A 21,325-nucleotide genomic window follows, 5' to 3' on the forward strand; every position below is an offset into this window, starting at 1 on the left:
CTTGAGGGTGGACATATAAAATTGGCTCTTTTGGCCAGGTACAGTGGCTCATGCCTGTAACCCCAGCCATTCAGGAGGTGGAGATCAGAAGGTTTGAAGTTTGAGACTAGCCCAAGCAAAAGGTTAGCAAGACCCCATATCTCAATCAATAACCTGGCACACACCTGACATCTCAGCTAAATATAAATTGGAGGATTACAATCCAGGCTGGCCTGAGCCTAAGCACAAGACCCTATTTGAAAAATAACTAAAGCAAAAAGGGCTGAAGGAATGCCCCATGTAGTAATGTACCTGCCCTGATAGCTTGAGGCTCTGACTTCAAACACCCAGACCATGTTGTGATGTCAACAACAATAAAAATGAGGAAATTAATTCAGAGTGGACTCTCCCTCTTGTGCCAGTGATCAATCTCTACCTTGAAAAACCAGTGATTAAAAATTTCATTGAATCGTTTCCCCAAAACACCTTACGGTTCTATAGCACAGTAGGGTGACTATAGTTTGCAATAACTTATTATATATTTTACAAAGAACTAGAAGTGAAGAGTTCAAGGGTTCTCAACACAAAGAAAGGTTAAAGGAGATGAAAATACTGGTTACCCTGAGTTGATCATTACACACTGTATACAAGTATCAAATTATTACATTGCACCCCATCGATATGTACAATTATTATGTGTCAATTAAAAAATATGAACATCAAAAATAAATGCATAAATAAAAGACATATGATCCCTAAACAGCTAGGGAAGAGGCATGGGACAGATTCTCATTCATAGCCCTCACCAGAATCCAATGTCATCAGTAACACTAATCTTGGACCTCTACCATCCAGCACCATGAAATGATACATTTTCATTGTTAAAAACACGTTAGCAAATGTGTGATGTTAATGGCTAACAAAGACAAAAGCCAATTTCTCATATCTGATTTTGCTTCTATTTTTTTGGTCAAGAAAAACAGTTGCCAGACTGAAAGGTACCAGAAAGAATATTGCTGAGAACGGCATGGCGCTCTGATGGGTACAGAAGACTGGAAAGCATCCAGCACCCAGGGCTACAAAGGATCTCATGCTCTGAGTGCAGGGTTCCACTTCCCTTATTGTTGGTTTGTCTCAAGAATCTTAGGTGTCAGGAAAAGTGCTAGAGACAGTCAAAGTTTGGTTTTAAAAAATGAAAAGGATACCAGGTACTGGTGACTCGTGCCTGTGATCCTAGCTACTTGGGAGGCTGCGGTCAGGAGAACTGAGGTTCAAAGCCAGCCTGGGGAAACAGTTCACAAAACCCTATCTCCCAAATAACCTGTGCAAAATAGACTGAAGGTGTGGTTCAAGCAGTAGAGCACCTGCTTTGCAAGCGCTAAGTCCTGAGTTCAAACCCAAGTGCCACCAAAAACAGGACTGTAACCATAGAAGGAACATCACAACCTGGGTAACTAAATTCTAGAATTAATCTTTTTAAGAGCAGAGACCAAACAGCGCCAGCATGGTTCATATGGCAAAAAATATACAGGTGAATCTCATTTTCATTTTTGTTCAAAGTCTCTAGGAAGATTAGGCAAATGCCAGAGAATTAGTACATCTGAATCATCACAAAGACCTCATATTCCCATGGGCGAGACAGAAGCACATGCCAGAACTTGTTACTGGTTGAATGGTCATGCCCCAAGGTGCCGACTTAGAGTTAGCAAGGGCCCAGGGATCCCTAACGGTGGGCTACAAGGTCCTAACTTTCCTTCCAACCTGCAGTGTTTACCAACGAAATGACGAAAAGCAATAACTGCTTTGCAGATTTGAGGGGCTCAGCTGAGAAGAAATGTGAGCCCATGAAGCATCACAATCATGAGCTACAAAGACCCAGAAAATAGAGAAGCTATTAAACCCTTGATTCAAATGAAATCTGATGCAGAGGTACAGTGTGTAAACACAAGGATAGAGGAGCTGCTGTGTTTGAAATGAGAGAGAATACCAGAGCCCTGGCGCTGGTATGACCTCACTCCCCTCCCACCTTCCCTGCCATGGTCCCATGAACGCCTCCCCCTCCAACACTCACAAGAGACAATTTAACAAGAAGAAATATAGGAGTCACATGAAGTCGACAAAGGGCAGAAAAGTGTACAGTTCATTCTTATTTTTGTCTTTTGAGGTTAAGAAGTAGAAGATTTTTGAGGATTCTTCTATGTGTAACAGGTGAAATGGTAGAGGAACAGTTTGGGGCTGGGGGGAGGGAAGGGGAGAGACCACATGTTTCTGCTGAAAGCTTAAGACACAATGCCTGTCCTGAAACAGGCAGAGAGGCTAAGCAATTGCATGTGTAAGAATGATGCTGAGGCCTTATTGTAGAAACCAAAGGTGCCACATGGCCTGTGGTGTCATATTTTATTTTTGGGGTGGCTGGCCTACCCCGAAGTGCATTGGACAGCTCTGACCATTGAATTTTAGGAACCCTTGAATTGAAGTGAGGAGTGTTGATGGGAGGGAGGCAGGGGTAGCAGAGGGTATCTCAAAGCAATCTCACCAGCTCAGGGCCAGCAGAAGTGGTTGGGCAGTGCCATAAAGGGGATGTAGAATGAGGACCTGGGAAAGACAGGAAATGACAGTCATTTTCAAGCACTTGAAAGGAAATCAGAATATAGATATGTTCTGAGCAGTTCCAGGAGGTAGCATAAGGAGAAACAGATAGAAGATGAAGACAGACAGATGATAGGCTCTATCAGAGGAAGTTTTCCAATGGAACAAACTAGAGATGGAGTGGGCAACACAGGGGGATACTAAGCTCTGTGGTGGAGGTGACTATGGTGTTAGGACCTCTTCACAGGGCTACTAAAACCAGGAAGTCAGAGTTTGAGTAAGGGACTGGAACAGAGCCTGCTTATTCTGAAAAGCAATGATTCTCAATAAATTCCACTCATACAGAATCCTAAATCGTCTAAACACCAAACTCTCAGAATGTCTGCCATAATACTCAAAAGTAGCATACAAATGGCCTGAAGATTGTGCAAATTTCCAAAAGAATATTCTTAAAATAAATGGATTGTACCTAGAAGAATTCTAGTGACCAGTGCCATTGGTTGGTATGCTACATGTGCTCTGTGAGTCACTGTTAACCTTAATTGATAATGAACTGAACACTCTATTCCAAAAACAGCATGAAATTTGATTCCTTCCACAGCTTCTCTTATATGTACTCCCATCCTATAGTGAACGCATTTATGCAAATTATTTCTTAACTAACAAAGATAGATGTAGGCTTTTATTTTTTTTAAAGAGCCTGATCACATTACACTTTAAGAAAATGCATTTGCTATTTGGGTCAGTACTCTTTTGCAGAATCTTCAAATATGAAGGTTCAGGATGTATGTGAATTCCTATTTACACAGCATGCATGTCAACTGCATTAATATATTCTCTTGAACTTTACATTCCTTGACTACCAATGCTGCTCAAATCCCTTTTCTATCTTTTAAAATTAATCTTCCCACCCTGCCCCTACCCTGTCCACGGGCTGACCCATTAGTGGGATCATATCATATGTCCTTTGGGGTACAGGAACTTGTGGAGAGAAGCCAGGAAGCTATTTAGCCATGACTTCTGGGAACCATAGCACCCAAGGCTCAAATTAAACAAGTGGAAAGATGCATGGTATTTCAACAGTTGTTACCCAAGTGGACCTCAGAAGCACCTTCCGGAGCACTTGAAAGAGTTCCCGGCATAGGTGCCTGCCAGTGCTGCCAGTGAGTCCTTTGTAGCACAACTATAGGCTCCAGACTCCAGCTTTTCAACCTGGAACTGTCTCAAGACATATGGACCCAGCCTGGGTTTGTCCAGACACCACTTACAGTCCCATACAACACTAGAATTCTGTGGGTCTGTATATGCATGCAGTATACAGAAGGATGACTAGTAGATATTTACACTTAGTCAGTGGACACGACAACCCCATCAATTCTACTTTCCTTTTTATTTGACTTTTATATTGAAATAAAGAGAGGATTATTCGCTTCATAAATTATTCAGGTTGACCTATATGAAAGATTTCTTCTGGCTTAAAAGTCCATGGTTATTTTGTTTTATAAATGATGTCATTATACAATTTATTTTAAACATAAACTTACCTAGAGTAGAAAAATAAAACCTGATGCTCATTTTTAAATTCACCTACATTATCACTATACAACTCTAGAAAATTCATTTTTCATGTAATCCCTGACTCTCTGTGTATTTCTGTGTAGAGCAAATGATAAGTGTAGAGATTTATTATTTGCATTGTTTGATTTCTGAGGCACATTTTAAACTCTATTCCTAAATGTATTATTTTGTAAAATCTACCACTGTCAGAAACATTAGCAAGAAACATATATTCTTACAATTGCTATTCTCTCCCCCAAACATCCCACAGTAACTAAGAGATAACTCCAGAAATGATAGACTTGGGAATATATATCTGTAACACACAAATGACTCCATTTTGAAAGGACTCTTGCAATGGACTCATATGCTTTGAAAATCCTGTCCACTCAGTGTCTATCACAGCTCTTTCAATTTGTGCAATTCCAACAAGGAAAAGAAAAATTCCTGAAGGCACAGTACAGATTAGCTTTAAGAGTAAAGACAGCTATAAAGACCATGACCACGAGAGAAAGACTCCCTGGAACTCCATGACTTCCTCAAAACTCCATCCCTTTTGACCTTCAGTTACAGTCGGGGGCAGTGCCTACCTTGTGTGGCTACTGTAAATGCTATGTCTGAGGCAGTCTGTATCTGAGGGGTCCCCTAGGTGAGGACATCAGGGTACCCAGCTCACTAATCAAGCTCAGAGAAATGCAAGCCCTTTGGGCAGTCCTGGTCTTAAAACCAAACTGCTCCCCAGGACTTACCAGCCACTCTGCTGGTCCCCTCCTGCCCAGGTGACGGTTCTGTTTGAGAACAGAAGATTGGCAGGTTGGAGAGCTGAGAAGAAATGTAATTTACTGCATGTGGTAGCAGAGAACAGGAAGTACAGTTAGGCACAGTGTTGGGAGGCCTGATGGGTTCACTGCCGAGTGTTTCCCTACATAATGGACTGCTGAGGCGGCCACTGAACGCGAGAGGATCAGAGTAAACAAAGCCAAGCATTTGCCCAGTGGCTGGTATTCAGCAGAGTAGCTGAGGCAGGAGGGATCCTGGCCAGAGAGCTCAAGCCTCAGGACTGCCCTGTGTACTGGAAGAGTCATCAGAAAGCTCTAAATGCTAGGACAATGAGGGGAGAAAAGATCAGAGGTGGGCCAGTTAGGAGGCATTATCAACTTGGGAGGGATTGACCAAATGTGGAAGAGTACACCAAAAGTGTGCATTAAATAGTACATTCTCTGAACTGGAAATACAGTTCTATACGCCTTGTTCATTCAAAACACCAATTTTTTATGCATTAAGATAAACTCTAGAACTTATCCTATCATTTAAATACTTCAGCAGAAAATCCTGAGATCCTGATTACAACACCCAGTGAACTCACCATCAGCTCAGCAGCAGGAAGCATTACTGTGCCAAGGAAGGAGACCTTCAGCTTTGCGTGGAAGGAGACCTTCAGCTTTGCGTGGAAGGAGACCTTCAGCTTTGCGTGGACGAATGCCTGGACAAGCCCAGTTAGGAAGTGAGGCTCAGAGGGCATGAACATGAGTGGGTATCAGAAGAGGAAAGGAAACCTCTGTGGTGAAACAAGAAGAATCAAGCATCTCCTAGAGAGCAGTGGGAAAGTGAAGCAGGAAGATTCTAGAAAGCTGGGCTCCTGATAATGCTATGCCTTCCTCATATCATAACTCACAGAAATCCCAGGACCTACAAGTTATTGTATCTAACTCTTACTGTGAATCTCCACTGACTATTCCACATCACCTCAGACATGACATGTCCCAAATGGAACCCTTATTGCTACTCATTTGCTGCTTCTCCTGTACTCTGTCTTTTGGCTCACTGGCCACAGTTCACCACAGTTCTCTGCTCAGTGGTGCCCTTAACTCCTTCCCCCCACACCCAGCATCCATCAGTCCCATAGCCTTTGCCTCATCCACATCTTCAACCCACCCTCTTCTTTACTCCTGTTGATACCGCTGTAGTCCTAGTAAGTTTCTTTTTACTTTTTCTAACTTCATGCTGGAGAGGACTATGAACAGACATCAGACTAGGATTACTTCCACTCTATACCAATCCAATCATTTGCTCACTCACATTGTCTGAATAATCCAGAATATACTGATATTGGATCATTGCATTCTGAGGGTAAAGAACATCAACCATTTGGGAAGAATGAACAGGATATAAGGATTAGGCAGGCAGTCCTTAGCTTGGAGTAGGGTTCAAGTTCTCTCTCTTAGGACTTATGTGTGATGGTTGAAGGTTGTGTCACTATAAGGAAGGAAACTGGGACTTTGAGATGATGGTGGGCTGGGAGATGGCTGTGAAGCAGCCTGCGGGGACCGTTTTAAGATGGACCTGGATTTCAGCTAAAGGCTCTGACAGCAGTCACATGTCTGAAGTTGCACATTCTTCTTTATGCTGAGCTGGGCTCCATTATTCCTGAATATAGACTGCAGACATCTTTCTACTTTCACAGTAGGGAGTTATGGGAACAATGTGTTCCCCAACCTAGTTTAAGGCAGGATCAGAGAGAGCAGCAACTTAAGGTAACTCTGTCTTGAGGGGTAGGGGCAATATGGTAACAGTGGCCCATGGGAAGATGAAGCAGAAGTTTGGGACTAAAGGGACAGGCTAGGGGAGGGGACCAAGGCAGATTTTCAGAACCTCTGAGTTTTACTGAGGACTTCCAGAAATCTGTGTAATGGGATCTCAGTAAATCTCACTTTCTTTGTTCAGGTAAGATGATAGCTCAAGTCACAAAGAGCAAGGGAGACCTCACAAACCGGCCACATGTGTGTCTAGTAAGTTCTATGCTAGACTTTCCAGGGCACTTCTGTATACAAAAGTTTCAGAAAATGGAAATGAAAGCCACTCACAGACAGGGAACTCTACATCTAAAACAGCTTGTGATGTTAGGGTTCATGTTCAGCCTTCTCTGGGAGGCAGCTCCCGGTCAGATGAGTGCGTGATGGAGATTCCCTTGCCTGGTGTTCACTGGTGACAAGCTCCATGGCCACTGCTTTTTGGAAGGCTAGGGACTATATGGCTTCTGCTAAGATATAGGAGTGGATAATGGGGCATAAGAAGAGGTCAGGGCAACCCCCTCAATACATTGTTAAGAACTAGACTTAAGGTTATGCAATAAGACCTCCAAACCTTTAGGTGGCCTCAGCAGTAAATAGCCCTCTCCCTGCCAAAGTTGAGGGCTCTATCAAGACTTTTCCTGCTGTCAGATAAGGTAGCAGTTGCTTACAGAGCAGACATTTAGGATGCATCTTAGTTCCAGTACTGCTGAAATATTTATAGTAGCTACAAAGAACAGAAATAGTTAAAGCCAGACAAACTAATGAAAACTTCCTTGAAACAGGACCTATAGACAACTAAAAGACTGAGACTTCCCAATCATTGGTATGAAGGCTGTGATGTGGGATAGGAAACTAAGTTCAGTATCACACAGCAAGGACTAAGATAGTAGACCCAGGATATACATTTCCCAAAGTCCATTCTGGCCAAGGACTTCCTACCAGCTCCTTGGTGGCAAAGGACAGAGACAGCAGTGGATACCTATCATGTGCAATTTGTAGTTACACTGCTGTCTAGCTCAGGAAAAACAACCCACAAGAGTGTGATGAGGAAGGAGGGACCAGAATGTAGCTGATCGGGAAATTCTACTCAAGAATGGAATAAATTGCTCTTGGTTACCAGGGCTACCACATCATCAAAACCCATTGGTGATCTAGAGTGCAGTACAACCACTTCCTCTGACATGTGTGTACCTGAGTAGGGTTATCACACACACACACACACACACACACACACACACACACATGTAGCATCTCCTTGACATTTCATAAGCTTTGTTGATTATCTGTAGCATCTATACAGTGAATGTAGTCCAAGTTGGACCTAGATTCTGTAATCAGTGTCTCAGAAAATGGAAGGTTTTCTTCAGCAATCATTGATCTATAATAATTTCTTATTTGCACTTAGTAACAACAGTTGGTTGATTCTAAGAGGGTCTTGAAAATTCTGAGCTTTTGAAACAAAGAATGAGAAAGTAGACCCCCCAGAATCCCCCAAGTAGAATGTGTACCCTCAACCCAAAGTGACCTATACATCAATTCTTAGAAGCAAGTGTTTCCTCCTTCAAAATTCTTTCTTTGCCAGAAGGTGTGGTGTGATGGAGAGGTCACCCACACTTGGTTAGCACCATGGATGGAAGGAATTACAAGCCAAGGTGACAAGTGACACCATGGAAATGCCTCCCTGGGCTCCTCCAAGGCTTTTGCATCCTCTTAAGCCTGAGCTCACCCATCCTGGCAAAAGGTGATAGAGGATGGAGTCATGGGTGATTTTCTCTGCCAGTCTTCTTATCAGTCACGATCAGGATTGTTTCCCACCTCTATGTATGCTTAGGGGATGGGGGAAACAGTGGGAAGGCATACAGGAGGAAATGAGAGAAATTTAGGGTGCAAATAAAAGAAATGGTGATGAGAGTTTAAAATGTGGCTTCATTTCTGCTTAAGTTAGACTCCTTGCTATGCCTCACACAGCCTGCTCAGAGACAGCAAATGCAGGTTCCTTTGCTCTCCTAATTACCAGAGGGAAGTCCTGGGTCCTTGTTTGAGAAGAGGAGGGAAAACAGAAGGGACAGCATGAAAGGACAATGTACCCTCTTCAGTATATGGATGCCTGTGGGTCAATGTTCCTGCCCCATGTAGCCTGACACTACATTCTTCCTCACCATGTGAACTCTGCTTTCTCTCCATGCCTCAAGGCCACTTCCTTGGTCCATGCCCCACATCCAAATCACAGGACAAAGGCCCCAATTGGGTCACCCCCTAGAGGAGCTCAGCTTCTCTTCCTAGAACTGTCCTAGGTCCTTTTTTCCCAGAGCCCCTGTTGGTGTGGTCCTGAGTTACCCTACTGCATGCCCTGAGAGCAGGAGGTTTAATTGAGCATCTTCCCAAGATGCCCAGGGAGCCCAAATCCACATTCCTTGCCTTTTGCTTGCTGGGGAAAAAAATCACAATACTCATTTTTTTTCCCTAAATCAGAACTGTCCTTAGTACAAGTACCTTTCACCTTTGTACATTATATATCACTGCAATTTTAAACTTTCTCCCCTATATTCTCCAAATGACAAAATGCTCTGATGCCAGTTGCTTTGACTGCTGATCATTTTTCTGGTCTAGAGGCTGACCTCACAAGAACCAGGTGAGCAAGTGGCACCTGATCCATCCAAAGTCCCCACATTTTAAAGTCCGTCTAGCTCATTTAGCTGAGGGTCAAACTGAACATGTGAACAGTAGATTTGTAGCTAAGAGCTGGGATGCAGCACACAATCCCAAGTTCATCCCCATGGTCCAGGTAAAGCGAGAAAACAGGGATGGGGTCAGGAGGCCAGGGCCCTGCTTCCATGTTCCCATACTCTGGAAGGTTGGAGAAACCACAGTGCTCTGATGGATGGAAGGAAGGAAGGAAGCAGGGAAGGAAGGGGAAGGGAGGGAGGGAGGTAGAGGGAAGGGGAGGAAAAGAGGGGATAAGAGAAGGAGGCTAGATGAGGGGAGGGGAAAAGAAAAAAAGACCCTGGAGGCCTTAGAAAAGTGACAAATGACCTTCTGACATATGGTGTGACTTGAGGGCCTAGCCACTGAAACAACAGGCTCACTTCTGCAAGAGACCTGGCCCTGACCTTGTCCTGACCTCAGCACATCTCTGCTGAGCTCTTGTCAAGAAAGGCCCAGGCAGCAAGCCTTTGGGGACTAACAGGAAGGAGAAGGGTGGCTGATGGAACAGAAGCAGTAAGTCAAGAAACAGTTCTGGAAGAAGGGAGACAGTGCAGACCAGGAATGTGAACCTCCTGGGGCCCTCCAGTCATGCTGCCCCTTCCCTATGATGCCCTTACAAAGTCACACATCACATCTGCTGATGGACCCGTATGAATGAGACCCACTTAGCAGCTCTGGAGGAAAACTCCCATCTAGAGATGGGCAGAGTGCACTTACCTCCATCCGCAGTGGAGAAGCTCTGTGGAAACAAAAGCAGGGCAGAGCGTGACTGTCACTGTGTGCACATGCATAATCCCTCATCCATTTACCCACCCTCCCCCAAGGCCCAGGCCAGGAACTTGACCTTGGCGGGCAAGCCCCATACTCTCTTTTCTTCTGGGAAATTTGATTGGGGTCCCAATATTTAAGGGAACAGTCAAGGGTCTGCTATTCCTACCTTATATCAAATGTCAATCAACATACTGAGAGATTTATTTCAACTATGCAGCAAATATTCTGGGTTGTGTTGGATAAATGATGTTAGAAAATCTCATCTTAAAATGAATTTCATTAGATTTTGTGTTACTGAGGAGACAAGATTACGAAATGGAGGGAAGGTTCTGAGGTCTTCAGAGCCCAGTGGCCTTACGGGTTCTCTGTTCTTTAGTACATGGTGCCATTTGCTTTTGTGAGCAGTGAAATTCCATGTGTATTTGGAATTTGTACCCATTTGATATGGTGTTGTCTATGGTTACTTTATAAAAGAAAGACTCAAAAAGCAAAGTATAATTAAAGACACAGGGAGTGTGTCTTACCTGCTTCATAGGAATTGGGTTTACAATTCTGGAGTCCAGTAGAAGACTTTGAGCATTAAGCAGAGGTATTTGGAGAGCAAGTGAATAAAGTTAATCTAATGACTTTTCTCAATGCCTCCTAGGAGTGAGAAAAGGTGGACCCATACCCAAAGTCAGGTCACTCTAGGGCTGGGCATGGTAGTTCATGCCTGTAATCTCAGCTAGGTGGGAGGCGTAGGTAGGAGGATCGAGGTCCAAGACCACCCCTGGGCAAAAATGTGAGGCTGTGTCAGAAAAAATAACTATAGGAAAAAAGGACTTGGGGACATGACCCAAGTGGTAAAATGCCTGCCTGGCAAACAAAAGGCCCTCAGTTTAACCCCAGTACCGACACCCCCCCCCACACCAAAAAAAAAAGGTCACTCTTGGCTTCATGGGTGGCACCTGATCCTCACATATCTACCCCCATTTCACAGAGTGTGTGGCTCAGACTTCTCCATACCCACTGGCCTCTCCAGATGGCACCATTTTGCTAGGGCTGACTTTCCCATGGTAAGATTTAGAGAAATCCCGTGTGTTTTCTTCACCTTCTGCAGGTCCTTGAAGGATTTTTCAGTCTCCTTTAGTTTCTCTAGGATGATTTGCTCTTTGGCAGATATCTGGGACTCTTCACTTTCGAGCGCTTGTATTTCCTGCTCCAGCCTGGAAGACAACAAACACAGGACAAGTTTCTTCACTGTCCTGCCATCCATGGGCTTGCTCCTTTCTGCTGGGTGACTTGTACTTTCCTGGCAGTCTCTGCCTTACTTTATGCTCAAGAACCAGGCCAAGGTTTTACATTATAGAGTTTCCTGTATGTTCAGCTTCGTTGCCTGACAGACATGGGTCAAGGAAAACAATCCAGGGCTACTATCTGCACTAGTTCATAGTCATTAGTCTGCAATACACTTTAGTGTCTCCACTCCAACCCAACCAGTGTGCACATTTCTGATTTGGAGGTAGATTATGTTTACAGCACAGAACATAAGATCTGGATCTGAAGGAAATAGCCTCATATTCTCCAAGCCATCTCAGAACAACTGCTCTTCTACGGATGGCCAAAGAGCAAAAGGCCTGGCTTGCTCTAAGGAAAAACATTGATAAGAAATGGCTGGTGGCCAGAATGCTGGGGAGCCTGCTGTCTCTCCCTCAGTGGCCTGGCTTCTACTGCTAAAAAAGGGGAGATGGAAGGAACAGATGCAACTGTTCCTATTCTTTGGAACTTTACTCAGTATTCATAGTCATCCTATATAAAGGGAAATTTTACCACTGATAGGAGATTCTGGGAATATTCCAGAAACACAGCTACAGCTATGATTTGGGGGAAGTCTTAGCATTTGTATTCTTCTAGTAAAGTGATGGGAATAACTATTAGCTTTACTGAGTATTTATTCTTTGCCAAGAACTAAGAAGTCACATGGGTTATTTTATTTAACCTTCCCAATGACCTTATGAGTAAGGAATCCCCATTTTACAGATGAGATCATTAAGCCTTGGCATGGTTAAGTCCATTAGATTTACACCTAAAATGAAGCATTCAAAGTGAATTTTCTGAGAGGTAAGGAACTCCAACACATAGGTATGGATTGATTTAGGGAACACTGTGCCCCTCCAAGGCCTTCTCTCCTTCCTTCCTGGGTGTCAGAAAAATGACCTCTCGATAGATGAGACTTTGGGCCAGTTACTTGGGCTGTGAAGTCAAACCCTAAAATCAATTTCCTTCTCCAAATGAGCATAACTTCAGATACATGTGTCATTTCACTCAGAGTGAAAGTGGATCCAGCCTCCCAGGACCTACCTGGCCTACACTCTCACCAACCTGCCTCTCTCACTGTATGCTTAGCCCATACAGAACTACTCCCTAGTCAGTCTTACATGTCCTCTAATCTCCTTCCTCCAGGAAACTCACCCCAAACCCCTAACCATTCTCAAAGTCTTAGTTTAGATGCCCCCTGAGGCTTTTACAGGCCCCCCTCTGCACATTTCTTAGCACATGTGGTTTGTCTCAGTTCTTATCAAGTCTTCTACATCTTACAGCAGTGGTCTCCACTGAGGTGTTTATGTCCCCTGGGGATTTCAGTATTGGCAAGCTATTCTGGCTGCCCAAAACTCCAAGGGGAGTAGCACTGGAGTTACTGGAATCTGGCACGTACAGGCCAGGGATACTGCTAAACATTCTATAATGCACAGGACAGTCCCTGTGAAAAAAGAATTATTTGGTCCCCAAATAGCAACATCCACTATTAATTTCACTATCTAGATTAAAAATTCACCAAGGGGAGGACACAAATGCCAAATAAAATTTTAAAAAGCTGAACCAAGCCACACAAAGGTGTGGCCCAGCCAAGACAAGACCGGCAGAATTCCTCAGCCCAGAGAAAATTCCTCAACAGGCTTTGACTTGAGTGGCTGCGTGTGGGCTGAGATGTGAACAGCATCTTGAGAAGGGCCAAGCTACAGGGAGACAGCAATACTGAGATACAAAACTCCTCTGATGTCCCAAATGCTCAGCAAAATCTATGCATATCTGTGTAAATATTTTGGGAGGAACTGAGGGACGGGAATGTGGAACAGGGCCATCACACATGAGATTGTGGAATGACTCAAAACTGAACCAATTTAATGGATGGAGGAGCTCTGTGCTGGAGGTCTCCTAGACAGACTGGAGGATACTACTAGCCAGTGGGTTCTGAGATAATTTCATTTAAATTTCAAAAGACAGGGTACTTCTGTAGATGTTTGGTATGTACAGTATCTCAAAAAATACTCCTTTTCTCCCCCCCTTGCCTCCTTGAGAGGAGTACATATTTCCCTGACTCACTGGCGTTGAGCTAGGTAGGCCATGTGATTTGCTTTGCCCTCAAGGTTGGTGGAATATTCTTCCCTGCCCCTTGACTTTGGGCTTGGCCATGTGACCTGATTTAGCCAGTGAGATATCAGCAGACATGGCATAAGCATAGATGGGCTTGCCCAGTTGGGTTTGTCCCCTTGTAGCTCTGTCAGTGCCAGGACAAGAGCTTCTCTGGGTAACTGTTGTCCCTTTAGCCTGGGCCTCACAAAGAACACACATAGGGCAGACCTGAGCCCAGTCAAAGTCAGACCTTAAATCAGAGCCCAGCCTAAATTAGCATATATCCAGCAGACTCACAGAAGTGTCCGCAAGAATAACCGACTTTTGGCTTAAGTCAGTGAGTTTGAGGGAGTTTGGTATCTAGTATTATTGTAGTAGTAATTAACTGTCACAGATCAAATATATGTGGGGATGTATATCATATATGTATGTGTGCATACATATATATACTAATTTATATCCCAATTAAATGTAATATACATACATATGTTTATGTTTATATATGCATATATATGTGTCATTATATATTAGATGTATACTTATATATCCAACAATATCTGAAACTAGAAGATTTAAAACAACATAAACTACCCTGTTCCTCTCCCTAATCCTCAGAGAAATCTGGAGGGGAACACCATACTCATTCATGAGCACTAAGCTCAAGAAAATAGGAAATTTTTCAGTGATAGTTGTCTCTGAGTAATCAGATTATAGATGATTTTAATTTTGTTTTTATAATTTTAAGTATTTTTCCAATTCAGAAAAAAATTCATGGCTGGGGAAGTAGCTCAGTGGTAGACTACTTGCCTAGCACTTACAAGACTCTGGGTTCAATGCCTAGTACTGAAAAAAAATGTATTATTTATCTAATCAGATTGTTTCACTTATAAAAGCAATCAATTGCTCTATAAACTACCTCCAAAGGTTCATGCTGAGAAGGCAGTGTCTTAAGGGCTGTGGAAGAAGAAGGGGCCAGGGCCTCGCTTCTCAGTGTCAAATGAAGGAGTTAAATGGAGCCCTCCAACATCGAAGTAAACCCAAAACCAATATTTACTGCGCTTGTTTGGCTGGCCAAGGAAGTAGGCACTCCAGGGGATTCCAAAACAAACAAGATTGTATTAAAAATGGCGGACTTAATATTAAAATGGCTAACTCCCAGAAACTCACTTCCCATGCAGCTGCCCCAAGTGGTTAAGAATTCTGTGACCTAATGCCCACTGGCTGGCCTGCTGTCTCCACAGCCTGTGGGTTTCAGGGCACACAGCTATATAGTTCAGGTGCTAAAGATTTGGGTCATGATACTGTGCTGCGTAACTGAGAAGGAATGGGGGGTGGGGAGGAATGACAACAATGAAACCAAATCTTTGTGATAACAACTGAGTTTCACCCCAACTGAAATGAAAGAAGGGAATGGGTAGTACATGTGTAAGTCTAAGCAAGTAGGATCCAAGGAGCAGATTTTTGTACAAAGTTTTCCTACAAAGCACATATGGCCTTGGGCCAGGTTCTGAAGGCCCTGAATGGCCCAGGCCACCACTTTCTCAGGAAAACCTGAGTCCTAGTGGCTGGGAAACCTCCCAAGTTAAGTGTCCTGGGCTTAGCAACCAACATCTCAACCAGGCTAGACATGCCACTGTTTTGTAGTTTCATGACTGAAACCTAATGCAGTTTCCTCTGAAGGCACCAAATAGATATTGCTGTGCTAAAAATAACGAATGAGCAGGAAGTGCAATTTATACTCAAGCTTCGTCAAGGCTCTTTGGGCTGTGACAGGTGCACACCACAGTCTCTGACTGGCCTGCTCAGTTTCTTCTGAGCAAAAGGTGGACTGTGATAAGCTGTAAGAAAAGGTGATACAACACAGCTGTGGAGGTTTAATTTACTGGAGATGAGGTTTCAATCAAGGCCAAATGGTCTTATAAAATCTATCTAGACCCCACAGACCATCCTCTCAGGAAAACACAAAGGACCTCTGGCTTTTCAGTGCATCGATCATCCTCTATTTCAAAATTCATTCATGTGTTTATCCATCTAACTTTATGCAAACACTTACTCTGTACCAGGTACTGTGCTGAGAACCAGGGACCAAGAGATAAATCAAACACAACGCCCACTCAGTAGGGCTCTTGGTCAAGTAACGAGAACACCCGTGTAAATACATAAATTACACTAAAGACCGAAAGGGTGATAAGAGAGGAAGGAACAATGAGTTGTAGAATAGTCCATTCCGTCTGGGAGTGTGTAGTAAGAACTCCAAGTTGTTTCCCCAGTATGTTCTCTCCCCTTCTTCCATATTAACAGATTACTTATTTTATTAGGGTGGCAATGAGCCCAGCTGAAAAAGTACCCATCCTGGTTTCCATTGCAGATAAATGTAGCCATGGGACAGCTCTGGCCAATGAGATATAAGTACAATTGTCAGGATTCTGGGAAAGCCCTGTAAGAGGGGGGAAAGGTTGATTTAAGTGGTATGTGCATTTGCTTTTTCCTTTCCTACTTGCTACAGGGACCTGGTGCTAGAGATGTATCAATTTCCACTTGCTGCTGTAACACCTACCACAAACTTAGTGACTTACAATGGAAATATATTATCTCATACTTCCACAGTCCACAGGTCAGAAGTCTGACATGGTGGTCACCAGGCTAAAATAAAGGTGTTGGCAGAGTTGTGTTCCTCTCTGGAAGCTCTAAGAGAGAATCCATTTCCTTCCCTTTTCCAACTCTAAGGCTACCCACATTTCCTTATCTCATGGCCTTCTTCCTCCATCTTTGAAGTCAATATACGACTCACTCTGACCATTCTTCTGCAGTCAGTTTACCTCTGACTGTCTTCTGCCTCCCTGTTCTTCTTGCTATGGTTTGGATTCGGTTTGAGTGTGTTCCCCAAAGGTTCATGAGCTGGAAGCTTGGTCCCCCATGTGGCAGTGCTGAGTTGGTGAAACCTTGAAGAAGTAGGGCCTAGTGGAAGGTGGTTAGATCATTGGGGACCTGCCCTTGAAAGGCACCACAGTCACTTCCTACAAGAGCAAGTTGTTATAAAAAGAGCAAGCCTGGCTCCTTGATACCTCTTGCTTTCTGTCCTACCATGTGATCTCTCCCACTTGCACTCATTCCTGCTATAGTACCATTACTAAGATGTGATGTAGCCAAAGGGGCCCTCATCAGAGAATGCAATAATGGGAGGAGAGGATCATCTTGGATTGTCAGCCTCTCAAACTGTGAACTAAATAAACCTCTTTCCTTTATAAAGTACCCCAGATATTTTCTTATAGCAATAGAAAACAGATGAATACAAATCTTAACTCCACTCTATTACAAAACTTTAGCATATTTACAGGTTTAGAGGATTGGGATGTGAACATCTTTGGAGTTCTAATATTCTGCCTACCATAAGACATATGTCCCCAGAAGTATTTGTTAATGACCCCTGAGTGCACAGAAAGAGAGAAACTACTTCAGTCCTCCCTGATGGCAAAATGGAGAAACAAAGACTACCTCTGGACTATCTGGCTCCAGATTTCCTGTTATATGGCCACAGTTGAATGCCTTTTCAGTCTATCCAAGGTGGTGAGAAAACTTGCCTGAGTAGGTGATATGTTACTGGGTTTCACAGGATCCATTCAACAGGTGAACAAAAGAAGGAAGCATACCAGACAGAGGAGACAGCATGGGCCACAGGTCAGAATACCATATTTCCCTACTGTCACATGTGACATTACATGGTCTTTTCAGTAATGCCATGCTCTTTCCAATTATCTGGCCCAGCATGGCACTTCAGACTGGCCCCCAACATTCCTTCCCCCTCCCCAGTAGCTCTCTGTGCATGTTTGCTTTTGCTGAGCCTTATCTACCCCCAAAATACCTGGTCTTCAAGACTCTGCTGAGAACCAACCTTCCCTCAAGGCCTAAACAATGAAGGAGATAGGAAAGGCTGACTAACAGGGACACTGGGTCACAGGTTCTCTAGTTCCTCTTGCTTCCCATGATTCTTTGCTACACCTTTGCCCTCTGACTTCCAGAAGCTAATACTTCCTTTGTTAGGGAGGCAGAGAGGGGCATGTCTGTTAGCTGAATCCAAAAAAGTACAGTCTCATATAAACTTGCTTTTCAATAGTTCCAGTGTTTGGAGAGAGAGTAGCCTGTAAGCTCAGGTGGGCTTCATTTTTCTTTCTCCATCAATGATAGTGATTATAATAATTTAAATACTAACAGTTCTAATATTGTTTTTGTTTTATGTACAGTTATTTATGTAACAAGAATAATGATGGTTAAGATTATTGAGTGGTTACTATGCTCTTGGCACTACTTTAAGTGTTTTATATGCATTATGGTACTTAATCTTCACAATATCCTATGAAATAAAAGAATCTTTGACCCCCGTTACAGATGAAGGAGCTGAGATTCACAAAGGTCACTGACTTGTCCTGGGTCACAGAAGTGTTAAGCGGCCAGGACTTGGACTCTGGTGTTCGGCCTGGAGAACCAATACTCTTTTGCCATTACTCTCAATTATTTCCCATGACCACATCCTTGCTTCCCTCATTCCCTCAATCCACAGTGCAACATAACACAGTTTTCATGCTTACAGGACCACAGAAGGCCAGGTAAGGTATATGGTTTGGATGTTGAATGTCCCCCATAGGCTTATGTATTGAAGGCTTGGTCCCCAACCTGTGGCATTATTGAAAGGTGGTGAGACTTTTAAGAGGTAGGGCCTAGTGGAAGGAAAGTCATTGGGTGCACACACTTGAAGTGGCTTTTGGAACCCTGGCCCCTCCACTTCCTCTCTCTTTGCCTTTTTGTTGCCATGAGATGAGCAGTTTCCTCTGCCCTGGGCTTCCCATGGGCCACAATGTTCTGCCTTGCTATATGCCTCAAAAAACAACAGACCCAGCCAACTATGAACTGAAACTCCTGAAACCATGAGCCAAAATAACCCTTGCTCCCTTAAAAGTTGATTACCTCAGGTATTTTGTCACAATGACAAAAAGCTGACTAACACACTGGGAATAGAAGTCATTTAACCTAAATGCTGTTCAGAAAAATGAAACTGCCAAACCTGTGTTCTACCCAGCAGTGATCTTACTTCTGCTGAAAATCCTCCCCACATGGGGAGTATGTATTCCCCCACCCTGCCCCTTGCAAGGCAGTCCATTTCTGGACAGACTTAGGATTGGTGAAGATTCTTTCCCTGCTCTTCCTACTAATGGTCTGGGTTCTCGCCCTTGGAAGCGGAGACATGAAGTTAAGAAAACGCCATGACATGTAAGACCCTACTCAGGAAAATGGGAAGATCAAGGGACATTTTTATGAGCACAAATATGAATTGGGGCTCAGTAGCAGTGTAGGGGGTATGTAGGGAGAGTAGAATTAAAATGGTGGAAAGACCAAGGGATAGTGGTTCTTCCAACTCCCTCCTGGAAAGAACCCAGCACCAACTGAGAGTTAAGGCAAGAGGAGCACCAAAGAAATGTTCACCAAATCCCTAGGGTTCTAAGTATATTCCAAGACAAGAAAGCATTCCACCACTGAGCTATATCCCCAATCCCAACGACCAGCACATTCCTGACAATGGACAGAAACTTCTCAACTTTCCTCATTGTTGAGGGACATTGGGGTGTTACACATTACTCTCAGTCAAATACCCTGCTGCTCGGTTGACATGAGTTTGAATCTTAGCAAATACAGAACAAGTGGAGATGTTGACAGGCTGGCCGAAGGTGCTTAATTCAGATATGTGTTCTCTTGAACTGTTAAGTTCATTCTTGGGCAGTCAAGTGAAGTACCTGTCTGACCTACCTGCCAAAACAAGAACCTCAAGAAGAACACTGGCTGCTCAGAGGAGAGGAAAGCCCTCTACATCTTTATGTATCCAGGATGAGTAAAAACACAAAGACTGCTAGGGGTTCAATCCCATCCTTCCCTTTGTTCATGACAGTACAGTCCCTAGAGCTGAGCTAGGTGTGTGGCCACACAGAATAAAGTCCACATTTCCCAGCATCCTTTGCAGCTGCACGTTGCATGCTCTGGCCAAAAAGAAGTGAGTGAAAGTGCAATAGGGTAGCATCTAGAATCTTCCTTAGCCTTTTCTTCTTCAGTCTTTTCTTTACCCCGCTGCCTGAAATACATGTGTGCAGGTAGAGTTCTAACTCCCACAGTGACTATTAAGGACAAGGACCAATCCTTACTGATAGGAGAGGAATAACCTGGAAGGAAGCTGGATCCCTGGCTAATTCACAGCGCATGCCACCAGAAAGCTCTTGGCTGTATCTGTTGATTTTTACTAGAGAAAGAAATAGACAATGTGTTTAAGCTACTATTTTTGTTGGTCTCTGCCCTGTGTGTCCACATCTACCCTAACTAATATAAGACTCATACCACATATTGTTGAATTGCAATTGAATACTCTTAGAAGTTTGCTGAGGATTTTGGGCCATAGCTAGTCACAGTCCAGTCTTATCAATGATTCAGCAGAAGGAAAAAACAAAGAACAACTACAAAGTTTAGAATTCATTACTGGTAATCAACCTTTGTAAATAAGGCTTGACTAGAATTGTGCTTTGACCCACCCCTCAACCACCCAAGTCCTTGCCACATCCCAAGTTTCAGTGGGAAATTTAGATTCATTGTACAGTTATCAGAATCCACATCTTAGCATCTCTTGGACATGCTGTTTATGTCAGTCTTATCCCTAAAGCCGAAGTATAACAGGAAGAGCCAAGATGTTGCTATCTTTATATTGTAAACACCCTTCCTTCCAGCCCTGCAGTACCGTACACTAATCACCTGTACACATAAGATTTAACCCCATGGAGCTCACCGTGGAGTTCCACTTACATGCTGCTGGCAGAAGCCAGATCATATGTGGTTCAGAAGTGAGTGTACTGACAGAAGCAAAGGTAGGAATTTTGCCTGCCTAGGATTTTCCCCACCTTTTTCCTTTTGAATAATGTCTCAGTAGGGAGAAAAAAAAGTCTCTCTGGGCTTTCTTGGGCACTTGGTGAAACTTTTGATCAGAGATCACACATCCCTGGCTGAGGAGTGGAAGTCTAACTAACTTAGAACAACTAGACTTTTGCCCAGAAATCTGCATCTTAAGAGGAGTGACCCAAGGATTGACAATAATTGGGCCTGAATCACCCCTACAGAGATTCTGAAGAGTCTGTGCAATCAGTTCCTGCTGCCTGGATCCCCAGATCTTGTGAGGTCAGATTCTTTGACTTCTGCATCCATTCAAATATTTAGCCCCCACCCCATCTCTCTAGCTCTATCGTAATGTTTCTCTGTCTCTATATTCGAGGTAGAGTGTTGGGAAGAATACCATTTGTTTTCACACAAACAGATGCTTTTCCATTTTCCATATTTCGGGAAGACAGTACATTTGTTTCTATGGCACCCCCTAAATATTGTCCATTTGTGACTCAATTCACAAAGAAACAGCTTCCTTTTATTGAGATGAGTGTACCTGGAGTCACAAAGATCACTTGGCATTTTACTGTGAATGTGTTCATGGCCCTTAAATAAACAGAGGATTTCCACTTGTCCTTATGAAAGAATGGGGCCTCCCTTGACAACAAGGTAGCTGTGGAAACTCAAGCCCATTTCATTTTTTTCCATGTCATCCGTGAATATGATCAAGAAGAGGGAGCTTCCTTTAAGAATTCCAAACATCTAGCTCACCTTCTCTTCCTGTTGAAAAGCTTCCAATGGCTCTCTATCCCCTCTTTTCTGAATCCAGTCAAACTTCCTAAGCTGGC

The 21,325-nt window shown here is 43.5% G+C and overlaps 1 protein-coding gene across 5 annotated transcripts in view; it reads right to left on the reverse strand.

Moving 5' to 3' along the window:
- The window catches only part of Palm2akap2 (PALM2 and AKAP2 fusion), a 457,408-nt gene that overhangs the window by 188,339 nt on the left and 247,744 nt on the right, over nt 1–21,325 (reverse strand). For all 5 annotated transcript variants that reach the window (XM_074051288.1, XM_074051287.1, XM_074051285.1 and 2 more), the window contains exons 5-6: nt 11,266–11,380; nt 10,122–10,143 (exon numbers count right to left, since the gene is read on the reverse strand). In XM_074051288.1, coding sequence (XP_073907389.1) covers nt 10,122–10,143; nt 11,266–11,380 — 137 coding nt within the window. The remainder of the gene's footprint in view (nt 1–10,121; nt 10,144–11,265; nt 11,381–21,325) is intronic.

This window comes from Castor canadensis, chromosome 13 (genome assembly GCF_047511655.1).
Source record: "Castor canadensis chromosome 13, mCasCan1.hap1v2, whole genome shotgun sequence".
In the NCBI taxonomy this organism is placed as follows: Eukaryota; Metazoa; Chordata; class Mammalia; order Rodentia; family Castoridae; genus Castor; species Castor canadensis.